Source organism: Quercus suber, unplaced genomic scaffold, assembly GCF_002906115.3.
Source record: "Quercus suber isolate HL8 unplaced genomic scaffold, Cork oak 2.0 scaffold_910, whole genome shotgun sequence".
NCBI lineage: Eukaryota > Viridiplantae > Streptophyta > Magnoliopsida > Fagales > Fagaceae > Quercus > Quercus suber.
Window position 1 is genome coordinate 132902 of NW_027070334.1, and position 17663 is coordinate 150564.

Here is a 17663-nt window from a genome sequence, read left to right on the forward strand (position 1 = left end):
TTGGAATCACCAAAAATACTGACTTAGCCATTGGAGGGTTCTTGGCCGGCCTCCACTGATCTTCTCTGATTTTGTTGTTTCCTTTTTCAAAATCCATCAACAGCCTTTAGATCGTTAATGCCCACGATTTTCAGCCTACTGACTTTCGAGGAACTATCAGTTGGCGCCGTGTGTGAGGAAGAATTTGTCGTGCTTGAACTTCATTTGTCGAGTTCTACAATTTTTTTTTCTCCAACAAAGGGCTGAAATGGTTTGGACAAGATTAAGGGCTACTAGTCCCAGCCCTCAAGAGAGTAGAGACGCTTCTAATAACCCTTATCGTGGCCATCAATCGGCGCTTGCCATGCAACCATCTTCTGTCCAACACGTGCAGTCAATGGCCGCTGCCATGGCAGAGTTAACTTGCTAAAACTAGGAATTGAGAAGAGAGATTAATCTCAGAAGGCAACATCATGAGGCCTATGGAGAAGAACATGGACAGAGCCAGGGAGATGGAAGAAATGCAGAGTCGGAAAGCCAATCAAGGGGTACTACACCAAGAAGGGTGCCACACTTGTAGAGGGAGATGGACCAGACGAGGAAAGTTATGGATGAGATGAGGGAGAACATGAGAAGGATAAACCCCGTAGAAGACTTGGTTCACATAACTGATTCTTCCTTTACGGCTTCCATCAATGGTCATCCATTGCCACCAAAGTTCAAGATGCCTTTTTTAGATTCATACGATGGAATGCGTGACCCTTTTGACCACATTGCCACCTTCAAGACTACTATGAACCTTCAAGGGGTTCTAGATGAGATACTGTGTAGAGCCTTCACCACCACCCTTAAAGGGCCCGCGCAAGTATGGTTCAGCAAGATACCCCCAAATTCGATAAGTTCCTTTGAAGAGTTAAACAAGTTATTTGTTAATAATTTCATTAGAGAACAAAGGCATAAACGTTCCTCGTCTAGCCTGTTAACCATAGAACAAGGAGAAAATGAGAGCTTGCGGTCCTTCATTACTCGTTTCAATAGAGAAGCCTTAGTAGTGGATGAGATGGATGACAAGCTATTGTTAGCGGCCTTCCACAATGGGATCAATTCTGACCTATTTATCCATAAGCTTTACGAAGAAGAGCCTCAGACTATGGCTGAACTCATCCATTTGGCCCAAAACTTCATGATTGCATAAGACGCAATTATTGCTAAGAAGAGGAAAAGAATGGAAGCAAACACTCAGCGCCACCCCGAATAAGGTCCTCATTTGAAGAAGGGACAAACAGAAGATAGGAAAGACCAAGACAATAAGAAGGTAGGTCCTTCAGTGCGGAATCAACAGTACACGCCGTTGAACATGCCGCTCGAGCAAGTCCTTATACAAATCAAGGATGACCTTTCTTTGAAGTGGCCGGAGAAACTGAAGGGAGATCCCAACAAGCGCAACAGGAATATGTATTGTCACTTTCATATAGACCATAGGCATGACACAGATGAATGTTTCAATTTAAAACAGCAAATTAAGAATCTCATCAGACAAGAAAAATTGAGAAATTTCCTTAGACAATATCACAAAGATGAGAAGTTGAAAGGGAAAGTAGAAGAGTCGTCGCGACCTCCACTTAGAGAAATAAGAGTAATTATAGGAGGTGGTTCAACAGGTCAGTTGTCTAAGTCAAGAAAGACATACCTGAAGGTAGTACAGAATGTTCAACTCTCTGAACGATCTCCTAGGACGAGAAACACAGACAAGCAAACAATCATTTTTACGGATGAGGATGCGGAGAGAATTCACCACCCTCATGATGACGCTATTGTCATCACCTTGGTTATTGCTGACTACACAAACAGAAGAGTGTTGATAGACAATGGAAGCTCGATAGACATTCTGTATTATCTAGCTTTTCAGCAAATAAGGGTTGGACGGGACTAGTTCCGTCCAGTACACTCGCCTCTAGTAGGTTTTGGAGGAATGAAGGTACAGCCTGTAGGCACCGTTACGTTGCCAGTGGTGGTGGGAGCATATCCGCAGCAGGTAACCAAAGATGTAAATTTCCTTGTGGTAGATTGCTCATCCTCTTACAATACTATAATTGGAAGACCAATTCTAAATAGTTGGAAGGCGATCACATCCACCTACTACCTGTCAGTCAAGTTCCCTACAGAGCATGGGGTAGGACAAGTGCAGGGAGACCAACTGGCAGCAAAGGAATGCTACTTGGCCATACTGGCCATAGAGGAGCAAGTGCAGATGATGAGCATCGTAGAAAGGAGAATTGTGGCGGAGCCTATAGAAGCGTTAGAAGAAATTCCTTTGGATGACAACAATCCAGAAAGGTACACTCGGGTTGGCGCAAATCTAGAAGAGAAGACAAAGGGGAATCTCATCAGTTTCTTGAAGAATAGTATTAATGTGTTTGCTTAAAGTCACGAAAATATGTTAGGTATAGACCCTAGCGTCATTACCCACCGTTTAAATGTATGTCCCTCCTCTAAACCTGTACGACAGAAGAAAAGAGTATTCGCCCCAGAGAAAGACAATGCCATCAAGGACAAAGTCCAAAAGCTGATCACGGCAAAGTTTATTCGAGAGGTTTATTATCCGGATTGGTTGGCCAATGTGGTAATGGTCAAGAAGGCTAATGGCAAGTAGAGGATGTGTGTAGACTTCACCAATCTGAATAAGGCTTAACCAAAGATAGCTATTCACTGCCACGCATCAACCAATTGGTGGACTCTATAGCAGGGCATAAATTACTCAGTTTTATGGATACCTTCTCTGGATACAACCAGATAAGGATGGACGAAGCAGACCAGGAGAAGATGTCCTTTGTTACCAGTCAAGGTCTATTCTGTTATAAGGTGATGCCCTTCAGTTTAAAGAACACGGAGACAACATATCAGAGGTTGGTTAACCATATGTTTCATTCACAGATTGGGCGGAATGTAGAAGTATATGTTGAAGATATGCTGGTAAAAAGCTTGGACGAGGAGGAGCATCTGAATGACCTACAAGAGACTTTTGATATGCTTAAGTAGTATAACATGAAGTTAAACCCCAACAAATGTGTTTTCAAAGTGTCATTAGGGAAGTTCCTTGGATTTATGGTTTCACATAGGGGAATCAAAGCAAATCCTAATAAGATCATGGCAATATTGAATATGAAGCCTTAACAAAACATTAAAAAGGTCCAGTCCCTTACCGGATGGATTGCAACCCTCAACAGGTTCGTATCTAAAGCCACTGATAAATGTTTACCATTTTTCAAGGTTCTTAAAAAGGCATTTGAATGGATGGATGATGTCAGAAAGCTTTCCAAGACTTGAAAGCGTACCTCACAACTGCTCCATTGTTAAGTCCGTCCGTGTTGGGAGAAGAGTTATATATGTACTTAGTCGTTACCCCGCATGTTGTAAGCTTAGCATTGATTAGAGAAGAAGGAAGAGTGCAGAAACTAGTGTACTACACCAGCCAAGCGCTAAGAGGAGCGAAGGACGGTACCTGCAGATTGAAAAGTTGGCTTTTGCACTGATCACATCATCTAGGAAGTTGAGGCACTACTTCCAAGCTCATGTTATCAACATCATGATGGACCATCCAATTAAAAAAGCAATGAACAAGTTGGAAGCCGTAAGATGACTGATCCAATGGGCTGTCAAGCTTAGTGAGTTTGACATCAAATACCAGCCGAGGCACGTAATAAAGGCTCAAGCCTTGGTAGATTTCATTATGGAGTTTACTCTAAATTTTGATGACTTAGAAGTAATAGAAGACAAGAAATGGATCATATATATGGATGGCTCGTCTACACAACATACAGGAGGAATAGGAGTTGTTTTACAATCCCTAGAGGGAGATAGGCTGAAGCATAAGGTACATTTGCAATATCAAACAACCAACAATAAAGTTGAATATGAAGCCCTTCTTAAGGGGCTTAAGTTGGCCAGATTTGTAGAAGCAAAATTAATACTCATTATGAGGGATTCTCAGTTGGTCATAGGCCAAATAAATGGGATGTATGAAGCCAAAGAAGAACGAATGAAAAAATATTTTGAGAAGGTATTGCGGCTTGTGAAGAAATTCAAAAAAATTGACTTCGTTCAAATACCGAGGGAAGAGAATATGGAAGCGGATGCCTTAGCGAAGGAAGCTTCAGCGAAGGAAGCTTCAGCGAAGGAAGCCATGGACGAGTTTGATGAAGTTCAGTATGTCCCAAGTATAGATCTCCCAGAAGTACAGCAGATAGATAATGAAAGAAACTGGATGACCCCAATAATATCACACCTGAAAGACGGGAAGCTCTCAGAAGGGAAGGATGAGGCTAAAAAGGTTAAGGTTAGGGCAGCCAGGTATATCCTTTTGAATGAAGTACTGTACAAGAGAGGTTTTTTTAAACCTTATCTCAAATGTCTGGCTCCGAACGAGGCAAACTATGTGTTGAGAGAAGTTCATGAAGGAGCCTGTGAAAATCATTCAGGAGTTAGATCACTCATCCATAAGGTCGTCCGTGCAGGGTATTACTGGTCAACCATCTAAGTAGATGCAAAGGCTTATGTTAGGGTTTGTGATCAATGTCAGCGATTTAGTAATGTCCCCAGACAGCCATCAGAGTATCTTATACTTATGATGGCCCCGTGGCCATTTGCTTAATGGGGCCTAGATATCTTAGGTCCTTTTCCATTTAAAACTAGACAGATGAAGTTCTTGGTGGTGGGGATAAACTATTTCGCCAAATGGGTGGAAGCAGAACCCTTAGCAAATATCACGCAACAAAATATAAAGAACTTCGTCTGGAAGAACATCATGTGCAGGTTTGGAGTGCCCAAAGTATTAGTGTCTAATAACAGACGACAATTTGATAATACACTTTTTAAGGACTTCTATGAACACTTTGGAATTCAAAATCATTATTCCTTACTTGCCCACCCCCAGGCAAACGGTCAAGCTAAAGTTGCAAACCGATCCTTGTTGAAAATCATCAAGACTCGGCTTGAGGGGGCAAAGGGAGTATGGCTGGATGAGCTACCAGGTGTTTTATGGGCAAACAGAACAATGATAAGAACCCCTACAGGGGAAACTCCTTTCAAGCTAGCCTATGGGAGCGAGGTAGTTATACTTGCGAAAGTGCACATGGCCAACCACAGGGTGACAATGTATCAAGATAAGGATAACGAGGAACAACTTCGTGTGAACCTCAATCTGACAAATGAGGTAAGGACAGACGCAAAACAAAGGATGACGAGGTACAAGAACCTCATGGCTAGACAGTATGATGCAATGGTGAAGCCAAGGTGATTCAACATAGGAGACCTCATCCTTAAAAGAGTTTCTTTGGCAACCAAGAACCCAACTTATGAGAAATTGGGACCCAATTGGGAAAGACCCTATAGAGTTATCAACTGGAAAAGACAAGGATCCTATTACTTAGAGGCCTTGGATAGGAGGAAATTGGAACATCCTTGGAATGTTGAACACCTGAGGAGGTATTACCAGTAGAGTGCCAACCTGGATGAGCGTTATCCTGGACAGCCTGTTTACCCATATAAGGAGCTTGTTTATCTACATATTTTTAGTATTATTTTGTAATATTATTTTATTGCAATTATGATGTGGTTATAGACAAAGTTATGGATTTGCCTGTATTTGTTTAACTTTTTAAAAGGCAATAGCTCATGAGCATGTGCCTCATCTGTGAACAATATTTATGCTATGTACATAATGTTGTATGAATTCCTGATTTTCATACTACTTTTGTTCAAATCAACCCATAAGAAGGCTGAAAAGCCTAAGACGAGAAAATTCTCTAGACGCGAAGATATAACGTCAATAAGCTTTCTTAAAAGCAAAGCAAAGCATGCTCGTCCAAGTAAAGGACGAGGTAAAACCCTAGCTTCACTGAGCAGCAGTAAATTCATAGGAAACTCGTCCATATAACGGACGAGGTAAAGCGCAATGCATGTCCAACCCATGGATGAGGAAATGCATAAGCAAGTGTTTATTAATTAAGACGCCTACTAAAACAATCCAATTTGTGGATGAGCGAAAGGTTGTCTTATCTTCATTAAAGGTGAAAATAAGCTAAGTTTGAGGACAAGTAATGCTGGTAATCACCATTTCACAAGAGACGATGTTATACTTAGCGAAATTCAAAGTACGACAAGAAAATGTATGGCATTGCTCCTATAGACAAGTAAAAATTTAAAACAATATAATATCAAAAGAACTCTTGTCCATACAATAATAGAAAAGAAAATCAATCCACTATTTAAGGACGGACAACCAACGTCCAAACACCCTAACAAAAATAATTGTTCAGTAGCTCGTCCTAAAAACTATGGACGAGCTTAATGTACTTAAGTTACATTTAAAAAGAAAAAAGAAAGAAAAAGAACAAAAAAAGTACAATGCTTAAATCTCGTCTTCTGGCAAGAGGGGCGTAATCCTTAGGGTCATCTTGACGAGGAAGGGTGCTAGCATCGTCTTCAATATTAATGTCCTCTGAGCTCGTTTGGATGAGGGAACTCGTAGCAACACCAAGATTGAGCTTCATGGAACTGAAGTTAAGGTTAGGGAAGTTCTCAATGGCATCCAGCCTAAAGTCCTCAAACCTAGTTGCATAGTTCTTGTCCAGCAAATCAGTGAATTGCTTGGACGCTTGAAACTCTACAACTGCGTCTCCCTTAGCCTTTTCAAGAAGGGCACTCAGCTCGTTGTTCCTTTTTTAGAGGTGGTCAAGACGAGTGTCCTTCTCAAGGGCGTCAGTTTTTAGCTCTTCATTAAGGTTCTACAACTTTTTTACCTCGTCCTTAGCCTTAGCAGCCACCTCAGCCCACTTCTTGTTCTCGTCCTTCACCTCTTTGATCCTTTTCTCTAGCAGGATCCTCGTCTTATCCAGGTTAGTTGCCTGCCTAGACGCAGCAATAAACTTGGACATCACCTACAAGGGCCAAGATGTGGTTAGAACCAAACAAGTACATATTTCAGTGTTGTTGACAAAGACAAGACATATAAAAGTTTTTTACCTTGAAGAGATCATGAATACCAAAGTGCTCAAAATCCTTCAGAGACATATTGTAACAAGCTGCCACGTCCGCATCTGTCACTACTGTTGTAAACCTCTTCCAAGCCAGGTCCTCGTTCCCAAGGTGTCAAGGAACTTCTTTAGAAGGCTGAGACAAGGTGGGTGCTTGAACTGTGGACGGGATCTTCTTAGACGGAGGGTACTTGGCCTCAGAATCAAGTATCTGCATTGGGGGCACCTGATCAGGGACGAAAGGAGTGGGCTAAACGTCCTAAGGCTTGAACGACTTGCTTTTCTTCTCCCTACTACGCCTACTTGGAAGATCACCCAAGTCAACCCTTGATGATATATTTTTCCGTTTTTCGCCTGCTGATGAACAAGTCTGAGGTTGCACCTTCTGTTTAACTACCTCATCCATCACCCCCTTGTTTTTGTTTTCTTTCATCGTTGCCATTTCTGAAAGGAAGGACGTCAATTACCAAAAAATGATGAAAAACAAATAGATAAAGAAAAGGGAGGAAAAGAGAAAACTTACGTCTACGAACAGTAGTCTCGTGTGCAAGAGCTTCGATGGAAGGCTCAGGACCTAAACCCCAAATGGCAAGACGTTGAAGACTTACCAAAGAATGAAACGCCCTGTTGGTGTATAGATGAACCTTCTGAACACATTCAACTTAAATGAGGTCGTCTAGCACCTGTAACCAAAAAAAAAGAAAAGACGGAGGACTTAGAATTTTTAAACTACAAATAAGAATGAAGACAATAATTGATAAAGATAGGATGAGCATACCTTTTGGATGAAGGTTCCCTAACTCCCCTGTGTAGGGAGGGAATGGGTCCTTGTCAACCTCAGTAAGGTGTCCAGCCTAGAAACCTGAGACGAAGAAGAACTTCATCTTCCAGTTCCTATCTGAGGAGACTAAATACTTAATTAATCTATAATCTCTTCCCTTGGCTATGAATTGATAAAAGTCAAGGTATTGGTTAATCTCGGAGGGCTTATAACAGTAAAGGAACTTGTCCACAGTAAGAGGACAGTTCCCCTCAAACACCTCCTTCCATAAAACTTGCATGGAGACGACTAATCTCCATGTGTTAGGATTAAACTGACAAACTCTTATACCTAGCCTAGTCAACAACTCCCTAGCAAAAGTATTCAAAGGTAACCTAAGACCCCCTAGAAGATAAGCCTCATAAATACCTATCCTAAAACGAGGCTGACGACACCATTCTCCCTCGACGGCTAACCTAGGGTTAAGCTCGTCTGCGATTTGGTTCCACTTTTTGAGTAAGTCTAACCTACTATCATCTGTCTTTGAAGCTACCCCTATGGCATAACTATAAACCACCTCAACCTTGTCTTGATCAGTGGACGAGGGAGCACTCGTGCCAGCCTTAGAGCTTGACTCAGATCTCATCCTAAGCTTCTCCTAAAGAACTTCTAAGGGAATTGTAGGGACGCCGGACTCATACTCGTCTGTAGTGTTCCCCTCACTACTATTACCACTATCACTATTGCTATCACTAGAACCACTAAAACTGCTGGGGTCATTATACTCGTCTACAGCCTTATCCACACTATCACTAGACGAGGAAAGCACAATCTCAACTATTTTTAAGAAAACTTAACTAAGGAAAAAGATAAGGAAAATACCTGGATCTAGAACGAGAGAAGGCTATAGACGCAGGAAGCTTCTAGATGAAGATCTAGGATGAGGAAGGAAATTTCAAAAATGGGGAAGGTAACGGAGGTATTCTACTATTTATAAGCAGTAAACCTTGGCACCTGAAACGATACAACCAATCAACAGAAGACACGTGGCATGCTCTTTTGTTAGATCAATCGACATGATTTTTCACCAATGAGATCATGACACGTGGCATACTAATTCACTGATGAAAACATACACATCCTACGTTTCCCTAGACGACCCATGGACAAAGGGGCAACTGATGGGGCCACAGAAGAGTCCAAATATTCTATCTCACTCTTTCTGCTCCACTATATACTCCACAAATAAAAACATGCCACATGTCCGTTTAATTTATTAAATGCTAAATTTATGCCTTCTATTATTTCAATTTCCTAAAATAAATAAATAAATAACCCATTATATTTAGGTAATTGAAATAATAAAAAGCATAAATTTAACATTTAATAAATTAGATAAACATGTGTCATGTTTTTATTTGTGGAGTGTATAGTGAAACAGGAAGAGTGGGACACAAGATTTGGACTCACCACAGAACGTACTCTAGAATCGTCCATGAGGCTCATCCTGATCCAGAGCATGCCGCATAAAAATGCTCGTCCAGGGCAAGATCGTCCTGGTAGAGTGTCCTGGCCAATCTCGTCCTGGGAGGGCATGTCCTGGAAGAAATCATAGTTCATTACTATGAACCGTTGCCAACAGCGGTTAGAGAAAATAAAGCCAAGAAATATAACTTCCATAGCAGTTACGGAAGTTATTTCCAAGTTTTCCAAATTCCGCAACAATGGGGGAAGTTACAAAAAAGAAATAACCACTTCATGCACACTATATAAACATTCTACGAGAAGGTAAAGGCATTCAGACATTTTTTTCCATTATACTTGAAATCACCAAAAATACTGACTTAGCCATCGGAGGGTTTTTGGCCAGCCTCCATCGGTCTCCTCTGATTTTCATCAACACTAACTATAACACATTTTGATGTAGGTTCAAAGAGAAAAGTGTTCAAAAGCCAGCCTGAAGGAAATTTCAATCTTGTACTCAGCTGTGTGGTAAGTACATGCCCAAAACTGAGAACAATTGGTACTAAATATATTGAATGATACAGACGGCTATCTGATTGCTAGAAATAGTTCTCCATTAACCATTAGTCAAGGTATATCGTTCATTATAATGTAATTAATCATATATAGGATCCTATCAGACACATCTTTAAGTCATTTAAAAAATTAAAACAACGTAATTAATTACTTCAATTGCTCTCGAGAAATCATTTCTTAAATAGTTTCTTCCAAGGCTACTGATTAATGAACCTAACTAGGGAAAGCTCATACACAATATATTTTTCATAATCTTGCAAGGCGATGCCTAATCACTCCCCTCTCTTCATCCAACACAAAATCAGCACTAGAAAAGTGGGGGCTGGTAAAGAAGGGTTTCAGATCATAGATTTCATGTTCCTGTGCCTGCGCGAAAGGAAAACAAACCAAAAATTCAGTACAGTCAAAGGGCCCATATATCCAGTTTATGTAATTAGAATACTTCAAGTTTTATGTTCCCATTACCTTGCTCAGTAAATCCTCTACTTTCACATCAATCTGGGTAAGCCTTGAAGTAGACCCACTAACAATTTCTTCGAAGTGCAGTGCATTCTTGACAAGCTCGCGAAGAAGATATAATAGCAGTTCATTGTAATCCTTCTTGAAAGTCATGTACTTTCTGAAACTCTGCAAGAACAAATCAAATCCTTGTCAACCAATTGTCTCAGTGATCAACAATTCAAGAACTTCAAAATTTTATGCAACAATCAGTAAACTTTCATTAAATAGTTGCAAGAAAATGAACACTATCTAGTTAATAAAGGGACAAGATCACCTATAACTGTATTCTACTCACTCAAAACAATGAAAAGTTCAAAAGCATAAAATAGAAGCATCAGTTATAGCTTAAAAAGATTTCCAAAATGCTTCAGGTCAGGTCTACAGAACTAGCAGACTAAATAGCATATGAATTCAACCACGAACAAGGGATACCTTGTTAGCAGTATTGATACTTATGTAATAGAAAAAGCAGCCCACGTCCATAGGACAAGAAGATTGTTGGTAGAAGCAGCTAAATATGAACATTCTTGACCAAACTCGGCATAATTTCAATTACTATACAACAAGGTCAGTAAACACTTGTGTGCATGCATTACAGACATGTAATGAAGAGAATGCTATGAAAAGCTAAGCAAATTATAGATCCGATTACAAGGTAGCATAAAGAGTTTGTGCTGTAATATAAAATATTGATACTGGTATATGTAGCATCTGGAAGAACATGCCCTGCAGCCTCCAGAAAAGAATAACAGTTATTAGAGAAGAACGGCAGAGGATCTCTTTCAATACCTTTTGCAGTGCTTTCTGTACCCCAAACTTTTGGGTTGAAATGAATGAATCAAGCAGGACACGAATGGCCATGTCTACATCTTCCTGTGTGACATGCTGTCTGAGGTGCATTCTGGCATGTGCTTCAGACATTCGTATCATGGATTCTATGTGCCTCACTGCTATGGGCACTCCTTGTCCATGCTAGATGGGCAAAATGATAAGGAGGGATATATCATCAAATCATCAACAAACAAGAGAAGCTATTATCAAATTTCATTAAAAGAGAACATACCGAAGATTCTCTTCGCAGTTCAGCATAAACATGTGTTAGCTTATCCAAATCAGCATCATGCAACCTTGGGAATACATTCAACTTGGCATAAGTTAAGTACTTCTTTAGCAGATCTTGAGGAAGTATCTGTAAAAATAAAAGGATAGAACTCTCAAGAATTAAGAAGCAGAACAACATGTTCGAATGAATCCAGAAGCAACTAGTTGGGAAACTAAGTAGGATCAGGAGTGTCAAACCTCAGTATCAACTGGCCTGGCAGTTGCTTGATTATCTTCATGGGATTCACTTACAGACCTATCATCCATGTTAGCACCCTTAGGTTGCGACTTAAAATGGCTATCAACTACAAACTTTGCAAGCATCTCATCTGTCACAGGATCAACGATATCCTGCAAAATTATCATTTTCCTTCCCATTAACATCATCTAGTAAGTAAGATGTGAATTAAGAATTGAAGGTGTAAAGATATAACCTTTACAACACAGAGGATATCAAATCGAGAAACAATGGGATCTGTCAACTCAACATTCTGTGAAAATGTTTTTGAGGAATCATATCTGCAAAACAGGTATACAATTCGAATTGTGGCTCAATCAGAAATAAAATGTTGAAATGTGTTAAATTACTTATTGTCTCCAAAGCTTAAGTTATTAGGAAATGGTGAATTTAATCATTTAAACATAATTTTAATATTAAGTTTAGTAATTTAACTATAATTCTAACACTGAATTTAATCACTGAATTTAATCATTTAATCATAATTCTAATACTCTCTCTCATGTGCGGGCCTAAACTACCCCTTAATATGTGGAGCCCAACACATAAGATTTTTAACATTTTAAATGGGGGGTAGAGTAAAGACAACGATCGAGTTCAGGATATCTTACTCTAATACCATGTTAAATTTCCTGCACTCATTTAACTATAATTCTAACAAAATGTAAGAAAGTAAATCCAAAGCTTTAAATGTCTGGTTGGTGAAAACAAAGGAGTAGGAAAATAGGGCATTGGGGTTGGAAATTGATGGCCTTCACTATCAGAAACATATTCAACAGAAACCTAATAAAAAATACCAGGCATTGTAAAGTTTTCTGCATCTATGTGGTCCAACTTATAGGTGTTCATATTTTCACAAGAATATCATAAATGAGCCATTTTGCCAAACCAAAGTGAGCAGTGCAACTTCACCACTTTTATTATCCACCCTAAATAAATTAATCCATTTTCATACCTTCCCCCAATAGGATTTGCTGCCGCAATCACAGAGCATCGTGCCTGAAGAGAAGTGACAATTCCAGCCTTTGATATGCTAATACTCTGCTGCTCCATTGCCTCATGAATACTCACCCTGATCATGAATGGATTTTCAGTATTCTAATGAGAATGAATACCTTTTGGGTAGGGGGGAGTTCATATTATATAATTCAGAAAGTTATATGTAAACTTGCATTCCTTTACCTGTCCTGATCATTCATCTTGTCAAACTCATCAATAAGGCAAATTCCTTTATCAGCAAGAACAAGGGCCCCTCCTTCAAGGGTCCACTCCCTTGTGACTGGGTCCTTGTGCACTGCTGCTGTGAGACCCACAGCAGAAGCTCCTTTACCAGTAGTATATACAGCCCTCTGCCCAGTCTTTTCAACATACCTATAACAGAATCCATGAGAGGTTATATTCATGTCACTACTAAAAAGGCAATTAAGAATGTTTAACATAGATTAGAGTAGTTCTCACTTTAGAAATTGAGACTTTGCTGTGCCTGGATCACCTAGAAGAAGCACATTTATGTCCCCTCGCAATCTGTGTTTCCCCTCGACATTTTTCTCTTGCCCTCCAAACATGGCCAGGGCAATTGCTGTTTTTATATCTTCATGGCCATAGATAGACGGGGCAATGGACTTGACAATCTGAAAGTATTATTCACATCACCTTCAGTATGCGTATTTCATGATCATGAAATGGGAATAGTTAATAAAAAAAAGAATAGTCAGCAACAAACCCTTTCTCCTATTCTGGGGTCTTTAGCCAAATTTTCTATCTCTTCTTTGTCTTCCTGGGTAAGTTTGTAAGCAGAAAAGAGGTCCTGCTTCTTTGTGACGTAGTTTGCTTCGACCACAGTGGCAAATACAGGAAACCCATTCTTTGTATTCAAGGATAAGTCAAAATTATTTGTATAAATACCTGTGACCTCCTGCAATATATCAAATGGAACATAAAACTGAAAATCAGGAAGAAGTCACTAGCACAAACAACAAGCACAAACAAACAAGTCCATGAAGAGGATCATACAATCTCTTCCCCAGGGCGGGCACAATCAATCAAATCGTTCAACAGTATCACTTCCTTGTATCTAGGAAGCCGACCTGCAGGCACAATTCCAGGGCTTTCTTGGAGTGTAAGCTTTTGGTAATTCCTGTATACCGTCTGCAGTGAGACATAGAAAGACAAACATGAGTTTCAGATTGTGTAAGGAAGGGTTTATCTCATTGCTGAAAAGTGTCATGAAGGAAGCAATTATACAATTAAGGTCTCAATTTTTTTTTATTTAATTATTTGGGATCCAAGTAAACAAATCTTCATCTCAAAGGAGCATTTTACATATTTTGTTACTGGGTAAAGGAGCATTTTACATTTGCTTAGCTTATTTGGCATTCATGAATAAAAATACATTGGTATCAGATGTAAAACAATAATTTCCTTTCTTATCCTATATTTTGAGCCAAAAAAAATTCCAGAACAAATTAAGATCTTGAAACTTTACCTGCTCAATATTGACAGTGAATGGTCCTTTTGATTGGCATTCTGGGCAGGAACCAACCTTCACTTCTGAATATGAATTCTGAAAGAATGGCCCCAAAACTGCCCCACATTTGTTGCAATCATACTTTACCTGTTGCAACTGGGGGAAAACCCCAGAGCGTCGAGTCACAACTCCCCCAATACGAATCATGGTATTCAAATGGATTTGCCTGCAAATCAGCCAACAACGATCAAGTTGGAATCAACACGGTCAGTGGAAAAAAGAAAGAAAAGAAAAGGTAAAGTTGGGATTGTAAGAGATACAAAGAACACGATGTAATATAGCCATCAACAATGATTTTCATATGTTACCTAATATTACGAATCTGATCGTAAACAGGTAAGTTGGTAATGCGGACATAGATCTTTTGATGGATATTTTTGTAGTTTGGATGTAAATCAAAGACGACATTCTTGGCAACATCTTCCATGACTTCTAAGACAGATTGGGGGGCATCAGCCAGCCAGATGGCAATATTGGGATGGATATAAATAAACTGTTTGTAATCAATCTCCAAGCTACACTTATTAGCTGCAAGAGCAACATTGATTCAGTCCAAACAATACATAGCTCACAACATGTTGAATGATAATTATCCATTCAGAGTAAGAAGTTCACTGAGTGAAAGTTAAGCATAAGCAGACATTTTACCTGACACCATCTCATTTATTAGCCTTACATATTCGAAGTCACCATGCTCATTCTTTGGATTGACATATGTGAGTAGAAAATCCTTGAACTTCTTTGCTATAAAGCGACGCACTTCATCCCTAGTAACCCACTCTCTTAGTGTTCCCTGGACGCGATACATCTCAAACTCGCCTTCATCATCATCTTCATCCTACAAATAAGCAACATTGGTAATAAGAAAAGCACTGATAACGTAAATCACAATTTTAAATGCAAGGGCACCATTGCTCTGAGGAAGATAATAGAATAATTTAAAGAGAGCTTAAAACCTCATATTGATCATCATCAGTCTGATCAGTCATGGGCACATCCTCTCTGGAGTGTCCCTGCTGTGATCTTCCAGGTGAACTTTGCATTCCATCATTGTCATCATAGCTTCTTGGAGGCCTGAAATCAGCTCTAGACCTCTTTGAAGGCCTGTAGTTGTCATCATCTGTGTCTGTAACCAAAGTGTAAAAAGTTCACTACAATCTGCATTTGCTTGCATTTCTTCTCTCTTTCTGTTTATTTTCATTTATAATTTGGCAAATTATCAAATGATTATGGTAAATCTATCAAAATAAAGTTTGACAGTTACAATGCCAAAAGCATACTAAGATAGGTTGGCATGTTTTGAGCACAGTAAACCACCAATACAAAGCTCAAGTCAAGGCATAATTATAACTTAGGCTTTTAGCTATATTCATGGTTTTTATTGTTGGCATATACATTGGTTAGGATTTAGCCATGTATTTGCCTGCAAAAATCCCGATTCTTTTTTTTTTTTAATAATTAAAAAGGGAAAGTTGGAGTAATTGTGAAAAATTATACTTGTTGAATTACACTTACACGTACATACATACATAGGTAAGTATATATACTTAAACAAGCATTCTCAATGAGACTCTGATCAGCAAGTAATAGCAATTAGTCTTACCATTAAGTAGCTAAATGCAACCAAACAAAATACAAAGCAGGAATTCCGGAAAAGCATAAATTAGCAGAGATATAGTAAGAACTTGACACTTTGCATAGAGAAGAAAAAATTAGAAATTAATGGCTTAAATATACAGCACAGGTGATTTTAGTCCTTGAAAGCATGGCTTTAGTCCATTAGACTCCGTGGCCAAACTAAAAACTGACACATCGACCGGTCATTTTTAGTGACCATAAACTTCAATTACTAAAATCACTAAATCAACAGTTTAATTTGTCGAAAATTTACCAAACATTGAACTACATAGGGTTTAGAAATGAAGAATGATAAAATAAAAGGAAAAGAAAGAAACCTTGGTCATGGAGAAGCTCAGGAAGCTTGCGTCCAGTGACGCGAACCTCGCGAGCGTCGAGCTCCAACTCGGCAGCCCTACGGTCCTGCATGATCTGATCCAAATCTCTCTCGTCCTCGAGCGAGTCATCCAGTCCCACCGACTCGTACTGGTCCTGCTCATCCATTCTCCGATAATCACTGCATTTCATTTCACCAAGTCCCACATTTTTCAACAATTTTTTTTAAATAAAAAAAAAAAAAAAACAAAGGAAGCAAATATCGAGATCGGATTGTGAGTCGAGAGAGTACTTACTCCAAGAAAGTGTCGTGAAAAAGGTCCTCTCCGTCGTCCTCTTCCTCGACCTCTTCCGGCTCGTCTCGGATGATTTCGGGATCCACGGCGGCCTCGTCGTCGATGTCGATGTCGTCATCGTCTGTGAAGTTCTCGGAAGTGCGAGGGATCTGATCGGTGTTGAATCCGGCGGAGGTCGGTGATTCCGGCGTTGAAACAGGCGCCGGATTCTCTCCGGAATTCCCTCCGTCTTCTCCTCCAGCCATTTCTCCTCAGATATTTGCTGTTAGTTTTTTCTAAGAGCGGCGATTGTTTTGTGCGTTTAGGCTTTAGCCAGGAGCAGGGCTACAACAGGTAACAAAGACTATCAGGTTAGGCCCACTAAGAGCGTTATTTTGGCGGGAATATTTGGCGCCAATTTGTGTAGCTTTGCCACGTGGCGTGCCTATATGATGTGTTGTTGTTTTATTTTGGGCTGTAGGAATGTAATTGAATTGGATTCCAGCAATGTTGGGCTGGGCTTGGTTTCACTTCAACTACATAATGGACCTGTTTCTAACTTAAGATTGGACAGAAATTATCATTTTTTGAAGCTGACGAAGAGTTTGTATGTTTGGATTTTTTTTTTTTTAATGGAAGTTTATTTATAGAAAGTAATTGAAAGTTTGAAGTTGAAACTATAGTTGTATTTATGAAAAACACAAAAAGTTAAAGAAAAAAGCTCATTCATGCTCACCTTTAGGAGTTAGAAGATGTATGAAAAATGAACTACTAAGTGTCTGTTTGGTTAGCTTATATTTTGTTAAATTATTTTACTATTCAGCTTATTTTTGCTATTATTCATGAATTTCACTGTTGAGGGTCGTTTTTGTAAAACACAAATAGAAGAAAGGAGGCCCAACCCAGCAACACAGGCAGAAATAGAAGTGACAAGTATAGAATAAAACCATTAAGCCCAAGCGGCAGGAATAATGGGTCACATGTTCATAAAATAAATAAATAGGCCTTGAGGAAGCAAATGGGCTCAAAAAGCCCGAAAAGAGAGAATGACAAACCCATGGGCAATGTATGATGTGAAAAAGTAAGAATAGGTCGCGGCAGGCTCAAAGTAATGCAAGCAAAGAGAGTAAGAGATTGTTGGCAAACCTACAAACCCCAAGGATGAGTATGAAGTAATTGGGCTGGGGAAGTCTAATGAAGTAAGTAAAAGCCAATGAGAACACAAAGTTATGAAAAGGGCTGAAGAAGCCCAAAA

At 39.5% G+C, this 17663-nt stretch overlaps 3 protein-coding genes and 1 long non-coding RNA gene across 4 annotated transcripts; 2 read left to right on the plus strand and 2 right to left on the minus strand.

Annotated features, from left to right (window-relative positions):
* The first annotated feature begins 586 nt into the window (after nucleotides 1-586).
* LOC111999771 (uncharacterized) lies at nucleotides 587-1174 on the plus strand. Its single transcript, XM_024031884.1, has one exon. The coding sequence runs from the start codon at nucleotides 587-589 to the stop codon at nucleotides 1172-1174; it is 588 nt and encodes a 195-aa protein (XP_023887652.1).
* Nucleotides 1175-1336: 162 nt separating this feature from the next.
* LOC136065269 (uncharacterized) lies at nucleotides 1337-1912 on the plus strand. The gene has a single exon (XM_065768233.1). It carries the CDS (start codon nucleotides 1337-1339, stop codon nucleotides 1910-1912), a length of 576 nt encoding a protein of 191 aa, XP_065624305.1.
* A 4309-nt stretch (nucleotides 1913-6221) lies between these two features.
* On the minus strand, nucleotides 6222-8608 carry LOC111999767 (uncharacterized). Its single transcript, XR_002881649.2, has 4 exons — nucleotides 7792-8608; nucleotides 7537-7696; nucleotides 7003-7457; nucleotides 6222-6917 (listed from the first exon to the last, which is right to left on the minus strand). It is a non-coding gene; the product is annotated as an uncharacterized LOC111999767 (long non-coding RNA).
* A 1225-nt stretch (nucleotides 8609-9833) lies between these two features.
* Nucleotides 9834-16764, minus strand: LOC111999780 (DNA replication licensing factor MCM2). Its single transcript, XM_024031892.2, has 17 exons — nucleotides 16430-16764; nucleotides 16136-16314; nucleotides 15137-15306; nucleotides 14829-15018; nucleotides 14489-14708; nucleotides 14139-14346; nucleotides 13667-13801; nucleotides 13377-13568; nucleotides 13112-13284; nucleotides 12836-13024; nucleotides 12609-12725; nucleotides 11850-11934; nucleotides 11614-11766; nucleotides 11378-11503; nucleotides 11104-11286; nucleotides 10279-10440; nucleotides 9834-10179 (listed from the first exon to the last, which is right to left on the minus strand). The coding sequence occupies exons 1-17, from the start codon at nucleotides 16672-16674 to the stop codon at nucleotides 10060-10062; spliced, it is 2847 nt and encodes a 948-aa protein (XP_023887660.1). The 5' UTR covers nucleotides 16675-16764; the 3' UTR covers nucleotides 9834-10059.
* Nucleotides 16765-17663: the final 899 nt, after the last annotated feature.

Coding starts and splice junctions, on each gene's coding strand:
- LOC111999771 (XM_024031884.1), top strand. CDS start 587: ATGGATGAGATGAGGGAGAACATGAGAAGGATAAACCCCGTAGAAGAC.
- LOC136065269 (XM_065768233.1), top strand. CDS start 1,337: ATGCCGCTCGAGCAAGTCCTTATACAAATCAAGGATGACCTTTCTTTG.
- LOC111999780 (XM_024031892.2), bottom strand. CDS start 16,674: ATGGCTGGAGGAGAAGACGGAGGGAATTCCGGAGAGAATCCGGCGCCT. Junction 16,315..16,429: donor TTTCACGACACTTTCTTGGA/GTAAGTACTCTC, acceptor AATGAAATGCAG/TGATTATCGGAGAATGGATG. Junction 11,935..12,608: donor GCAAATCCTATTGGGGGAAG/GTATGAAAATGG, acceptor CCTGTTTTGCAG/ATATGATTCCTCAAAAACAT.